Source organism: Rattus norvegicus, chromosome 6, assembly GCF_021556685.1.
Source record: "Rattus norvegicus strain SHRSP/BbbUtx chromosome 6, alternate assembly SHRSP_T2T, whole genome shotgun sequence".
In the NCBI taxonomy this organism is placed as follows: domain Eukaryota; kingdom Metazoa; phylum Chordata; class Mammalia; order Rodentia; family Muridae; genus Rattus; species Rattus norvegicus.
The window spans coordinates 98,067,318-98,074,544 of NC_141539.1; the positions used below are offsets into that span (position 1 = coordinate 98,067,318).

The 7,227-nt window shown below is 50.1% G+C and overlaps 1 protein-coding gene across 1 annotated transcript; it reads right to left on the reverse strand.

Moving 5' to 3' along the window:
• Positions 1–275: 275 nt before the first annotated feature.
• Positions 276–5,510, reverse strand: Six1 (SIX homeobox 1). Its single transcript, NM_053759.1, is given in 2 exon segments — positions 276–2,287; positions 4,336–5,510. Coding segments are annotated over 2 exon segments (855 nt in total). The 5' UTR covers positions 4,896–5,510; the 3' UTR covers positions 276–1,992.
• Positions 5,511–7,227: the final 1,717 nt, after the last annotated feature.

The window sequence follows — 7,227 nt, forward strand, 5'->3', positions numbered from 1 at the left end:
ACACTAACAAGGGAGAATGGGACCCGGAGCTCCCAGCCCAAATGATGGTCTCTGTGTGCACATCTGTCCATCACTAAGGGAAAATGACTTTATAAGTAAAAGTGACTATGCTTAAAAGCACAGTGACCATTTCTCTTTTGAACTTAAAACAATCCGACAATTTTAAAAAAAACTCATTATAAGGGAGCTTTAATTTCACACACACACACACACACACACACACACACACACACACACACACACACACCCCATTCTACTCAGGTCAAGAACAATAGGGAAAGGTAAGAAATATATTAATATTGACACTTATAGATGAGGAAAAATCAAAATTATGAAACTGTCATGTCAGAAAAAAAAACTCTCCCTGGGGAACAATATTTTACAAAGCACGAACAAGCCAATCCTGTTATCCTGAGTAGAATTTTAATAAATAATGCCATTTGTTTCACTAGTCTTAAAAGCTAAATACAGAAGATACATCATTTTGCCCCAGGCAAAAAGAACATGGAGCCTTCATGTACTGAGATTTGTTTTCCTGGACACTATCTGACAAAAGAGTTTCCGATGGCCTGCTTTTTTATTTGTACAAATCAATTCATAATTTTAAATTCTGGTTCGAGTTCCCTTAAAAAAAAACAGATAAATTACGTTTGCTTTCACAGTCTTTTCATAAGTTGCTAACACAAGAGAGCTGAGCCAACATACGAAGGCTGTGGAGAAGAAACAGTGGTAAACAAGACTGCATTTCTAAATAACAAAAAAAAATAAATAAATACCCAAGGCTAAATTTCTTTTCTTTCATCATAGCATTAACCTAGCCACTATTCTTGGCTTCAGGTGATAGACTTCAAAAATACCCTGCAATTCATGACTACCACTAAGAAAGCAAGAAAACTTGTTTTTAAATAGGCCCAATGACAGCAATACATAACTCACCTTTCAGAAACAGAATCAAACTCCTGCTGGTCTACTGAGTTTTAATTTAGACTGGTTTAGGTACAATAGAAATGAAACCTAAAAACACATGCCGTTTTAGTAACAAATACCAGGTTGCCAGGTTGGTTGGCACCCTCTGTCACGTAGAAACTAGGAGTAGACAGAGGCAGCCTACAGGTAGGAAAGTTTCTGAGGAAGAAGTGATGACATTTAGGAAAGTGGTTCCCTCCCCTCCCCCCATTGGTACACATTTGGAGTTTGTCATAAAAAAAAAAAACAAGAAAACAATCACCAAAACCCCCATTAAAATTGACAAAAATAGTTTGTTGCGTTACTAACATCGCTTCTACTCTAACCGCCTCACATAGAGAGCATGAAGACATTTAGGCACTTGTTTCCCTCACTAATACTGCTCTTTTATTTTAACCTACGTAAAATTATTTAACACTAAATATGAAAAATGTAAACTTAATCTTCCCATCAAAAAACCATTATGATTATATTTTTCCTATTCATCTTAAGAAGGCAGCCAGTTCCTCTCAGACTGGAGGTTTCTTGTTTTCATTATTTTGATATGTCTCTCTCTCTTTCTCTTCATTTCCTTTTCCTCTTCCCTAAACCGTTTCTCCATAAATAAATTAAAAGAAAATAATTAAAATCCAGTTGATTTGTAATCTCTGTTCATTAAAAGAAGACAAAGAGGAGGAGGAGGGAGAGGGGGAGGAAGACATGGAAGAAGGGACTACTGAAAAGGATACCTGGGTTGCCCAGAACCAAGCCTGGGTGTTTTTGTTGTTTCCTGACCTTTTAGTGAGAGGGGAAATGCGATGCGAGGGTATTAAGAGCCGAAGAGAAGAGGGAGAGTAGGCTCAACTGAGATCACTGTCGACTGTAATTTTTAAAAAGACAATTGTGAAAGCCTGTGGTTGCTTTCTGCGCAAAGAACCCCAGAATCAAGCTGCAGAATTGCCCCTGGCTTCTATGTACAAGTGTCCCTAGATGCTGCGGTTGGTTGCTGCTCCGGTCATCCCTTCAAGGCCCCAGTATCTCCCCCACTTAGGAACCCAAGTCCACCAGACTGGAGGTGAGCGGGCCCAGCAGAGAGTCCTGGAGCTGGTGCTGATGAGCCTGCAGGCCATGGCTGGGCTGTGAGGCCGTTAGGCCCGGAAGAGAATAGTTTGAGCTCCTGGCATGGCCCATATTGCTCTGGAGCAGGAGGACCGAGTTCTGGTCTGGACTTTGGGGAGGTGAGAATTCCTCTTCTGAGCTGGACATGAGCGGCTTGCCCCCTTCCAGAGGAGAGAGTTGATTCTGCTTGTTGGAGGAGGAGTTATTGTTTTCGGTGTTCTCCCTGAGAAATAGAGGACAACGCCATATGGTTAAAAAGTTTAAAAAAAAAGTGTGAGATGAAGGAAGGGGGGTTGGAAGGAGGAAAGGGCCGTTGTGCAATCTGTCACCAACCCAAACGGAGGAGCTCTGCCCCCCACCCAGCCCCAAGGGTCATGGGGGAGGTGAAGAGGCGGACTAAAGAAATGGGGGGGGGGCTGCTTCTTGGAGATAGTTCCCTTCTCTTTTGAACCTCTCAAAGTCGGATGAGCCAGGTTTATTTAAAATGAGCAAAAAAAATGTTTTTAATTTTGTTCAAGCAGCTATGTTTATGTACCTACTAACCAGCCCCATACTTCCAAGTAACTGTTTGGAAGCCTTCCGACAAATGGTTGTTGCGATAAAGAAGTGATCAGGAGACAAACTGCCCAATACACAAATGCTTGCTGTGACCCCAGTCAACTGCCTGCCTCCATCTGAGGAAACAATTAGATGACCAGTTTCCCTGCCCCTGCACGGAGACTGGGGTTCTAGAGACCTAGGACAGGTCATGGGAAGTCGTGCCCAGAGCGGCCCAGTGACCTGAGTAAACACAGGGAGCTTAGCCAGTCTCTCGGATTTCATCCGGGAGTGGGCCCTCGCTTGGCTTCGGGGACCAGCCGTTTTGTAAACTAAAGGGTAGCTGGAACTGAGAAATCTCTGTTTCGCTGCTCCTAGTTCATTTCTCAGCCCCTCCTGCTCCCCTCTCGAGCTGCTCTCCCACAATCCAGAGCCTCCCACTCTTTCTCAGCCGGGCAAACTTCGCTGCTCCGCCCAGGCTGGGCGCCCGCAGACCCCGCGCGACCGAGTGTCAGTCCCCACACCCGGTCCCAGTCAACTTCAGAACTACTCGCTCTTCCTCCTTTCCAGCGCCGGCAGCCACCCCGCGCCTAGCGCCCGCCCGCCTGCACACTCCCTTCCCAGCACAGTCTCTCTCTCTCTCCCTCTCTTTCGGAGAGCTTCTTTCCGCGGAATTTAGGCAGACTTGTGGTTTCTCCACCCGGAGGGGAACTTGGAAGCCAGATCTTCGGCCTCCAGGCTGCCAGTGAACAAAGGCGAGCACAGCGGGTCCCTGCGCCTGGCTCCCCAACCTTTCCGCCCCGCGCTACGCCCGCCGCCGCCCGCCCGGTGCGCCTCCAAACCTCCGCCAGAAGCTTCTCTGCGAGCCTCCCGGGCCGCGCAGCCGCGGCGTCTGCGCCAGGAGGGGGAGAGGGGGAGGCGGGAGATTTTTTCCCCTTTCTTTCTTTTTTTTCTTTTTCTTTCTTTCTTTCTTTTTTTTTTTTTAAAGCTTTGCTTCCCAGCTCCCAGACGAGGGGAGCCAACGACTGGAGCCCTTCTCCCTCGCAGCGGGGGCGGCGGGGCCAGCGAAAGCAACTCGGCCACGCACGAGGGAGCGCGGCAGGCGGCAGTCTTCTCCAGGCTTGGACCCTCTTATAGGACACCAAGGAGCGACACCCCTAGAGCTCCCTTTCCAGAGCATTTCTTTTTACAAGACTCCTCCCTTTGTCCAACTAGCACAGAATGAAGCAGAACTTTCCTCCATAGACCAGCCGGAGAGAGCGAGCAAAGAGCCGGGAGGCACTGGGGGCCGAGCATTCAACTCAGATCTGCTTCAAGCCGGAGAGAAAGGGCGGAGGTTCGAGACCTTCCGCCGCACCGAACCGCTTCCCTCGCGATACCAAGCACTACCCCCGTTTCCTCTGATCTACAAACTCCCTGGCCACCCCCTCTCTTCCCCACAGCCAGCCAAGGGGGGCATGAAACAAACCCAGCGCCGACAGTTCCCGACACTCTTCCCCACCAAAGAAACCCACGCGCGGGTGCTCCACGCAAACGCGGCCCAGCCCCTAGCAGGCAACTTCAAGAGTTCATGAACTTTTACTGCAGCGCCGCCGAGACCAGGGCGCCGCCCCACGGACCTCTGTCCGGTGGCGGCGGATAGGGAGCCGGTGGCGACGCCTGCGGGGGGCAGAAGGGAGCGAAGGATGGTCTCATCCCTGGGGTCACCCGAGCCTGGGCAAGCACGCCGCGTACCTTTCCTTGGCCTCGGCGGCCCGGTCTCTTTGCCTCCGGTTCTTAAACCAGTTGCTGACCTGGGTGGTGGTGAGGCCCGTAGCCTCGGCCAGCTCCCGCTTCTCCCGCGGCGAGGGGTAGGGGTTGTGCGCGTACCACTCCCTCAGCACGCCCCGAGACTTCTCCTTAAAACAGTAGCTAGTCTCTTCGCCATCCCAGATGGTGCGCGGCAACGGGAATTTTCGGCGCACCCGATATTTGCCCACGGCACCCAGGGGTCGGCCGCGAAGTTTCTCGGCCTCCACGTAGTGCGCTTTCAGCCACAGCTGCTGCAATTTGGGATGGTTGTGAGGCGAGAACTGGTGGCTCTCCAGGATCTTGTAGAGCTCGCGGAAGTTGCCGCGGTGGAAGGCGACCACCGCCTTGGCCTTGAGCACGCTCTCGTTCTTGTGCAGGTGATCGCAGGCGGGCAACGACCACAAGAACCTGCCCAGGCGTTCCAGGTTCCCTCCTTGCTGCAGAACCTCGCACACGCACGCCACTTGCTCTTGAGTAAAACCAAACGACGGCAGCATCGACATGGCTGGCGCTGCCGGGGCGCACCGGCCCGGGCGCACGCGGCAGCGAGCAGAGCTGGGAGAGCAGGGGGCGGCTGCCGCGGGGAGGGGGGCGCGGCTGCTCCTAACCCCCTCCCTAGGCTTGGCGCAGGCGAAGAAACCAGTCGGACCTTGGCGGGTAGGAGGCGAAGGAAAACGAAGTAGGGGTGCGCTAGACTCCGAGTGGCTGGCGCACTCTACAGCCTTCCGGGCCTCGCTGGCTCCTGCCTGCCGGCCGCCGGGTGGATGCTGCTGGTTGCCGGGGAACTTGGTTTCTGTTCTCCCCGCTGCGGCCTTAAAGCGCGCAGAGTCCCCGGCACTCTGATTGGCTGTGAGCGGCGCCTATCCGAAGCTGGCCAGCCTGTGCGCCGCCCGGACGGGCAGCAAAGCCGCGCCAGCGTGCCGCCCCGCGTGGGGAGGGCGAAGCTGCCGAGCCCTGGGATAAGGAGTGGTGGGAGGAGAAGGACCTGGAGAGGTGGGAAGTGAGGTGGGGTCGGGAGGGGGAGGGAACTAGGGTGCTGAAGAGGGTGGTGACCAAGTCCGGACCTAGGGAAGCGGCGCCCTCTTCGGTGTCACCTAAAGGGAATCTCACACTTCTCATCACAAATCAATGACTGCAGACGTTCTAATGACCCTCTTCACCATACTCTTATCCCTGTCTCTTGCAGTCTTGGCTTTTCCCGGTGAGCTCATATTTAATTACCTTAGCGTTGAGATGAATAAGTAATGGATTGATGAATAGCTTATGGATGAGATAAATAATACAAGAGGAGACTGGGGTTCTGTGCTTCAGGCACTCAGCAAGTGGCTTCTTCCAGGTTTAGCTCCTGGAGCTAAAGCCAAACTTAGCCGCCGCCCCCTTCCCACTCCCCACACATATACACACACTCTTTCTCTTCCTAACCCCAAGACTCTGATCTGGGCAACATCCCCTCACTCCCTTAAGTGCCTCTAGAAGAGTGATCAGAAGGGTTGACTCTGGCACAGTCTGGCATAGAGACACACGGGCTTCATTTGCAATTTAGTATCTTGACGTCCATAGACTTCCGGACTCAGTTTCCCCATTTGCACGGTTGCATTTTTTTTTCAATGCAACCTCTGCCACCGATGGATGCGGAAAAGCTTTACTTGCCATTAGCAAAAAATAAAAAAATAAAAAAATAAACTGGGGAACCTCATGCAAAAGGCGCTGAATGGGGTGTAAATTAAATAAAACTGCGCCCAGCTCCAATAACTGTCTGGCTGTAACATAATCCTTGCCCTGCTCTGAGAGGGACACTACCCTCTAAGCTAGAACCACAGTGGCTCCAAGAAGATTAAATAAAGTGTGTGTGTGTGTGTGTGTGTGTGTGTGTGTGTGTGTGTGTGTGTTGCAATGCTGGCCTATTTTGCTGCCAGCCAATGAGAGGTGTCTTGCAATTTAAGTTCCATCAAATGCTACCTTGTTTCTGTGGGGAGAATGCTTAGTAAAACTGTGCAAACAAATGAAGCTGTAATTATCTTAAGCCTCATTTGCACACCTTGTTCCAAAGCAATTATTAAAAAAGATTTTGAAAACAATTAGCTTCTCTAAACAAAGATAATCTATTGTCAGTAGCTAAGACTAGTAACAGATAAGAACAATGTGTGGAGATAAGGGAAGCCAAATGGTGGGGGAGAGTGAGATTTTATGGCTATACTTATCTCTGATTAGATAAGTTCAAAACAGAATTTTAAGTACACTTCAAAAATGCTTTTGATTTCAGTGCCTCTTAGAGAATGGCAGGGAGCAAACACTGGGCTCTTCAAACTTGTCCGCCTCCTTTCCCTGTTTTGATTCCATCAGCCAAAGGACTCCTTTGCATTTGGAGATCTAAGTGAGAGAAGGGATTCCCTTTGTATTATTTATACGGTTTTAAAATAATGCACCCAGGCCAGCGCACCCTGCAACACACATCTCGAGCTCATAAAGGGTTCCCACCTCGGAACTGTTTCTCTTGAGAGATTGAAAGGAGCCAGAAAAACCTCTGCTCTGATGATCTCCCACACAAAGCTTTCTGCTTCCTTGAAACTCCGTCTAGCCCCTGCAATTAAACCATGGAAGCAGATGCTGATGCATCATTACATTTAGGCTTGGGCTTTTTTTTAATATATAAAATGCATTTAATGGTGTTTATCATTGCAAAAGAGTTCCTGCCACATGGTATGCCTAATGACTTACTTTCTAAACTGGAAGCCTGGCACTGCTGAGCCCAAGGCTGTGTGCCTGGTAATTTTCCTTCGCTGTCTTATTTTAGTGCACATGACGTTTCAAATGAAGTCTTGGGGAACTGCAGTG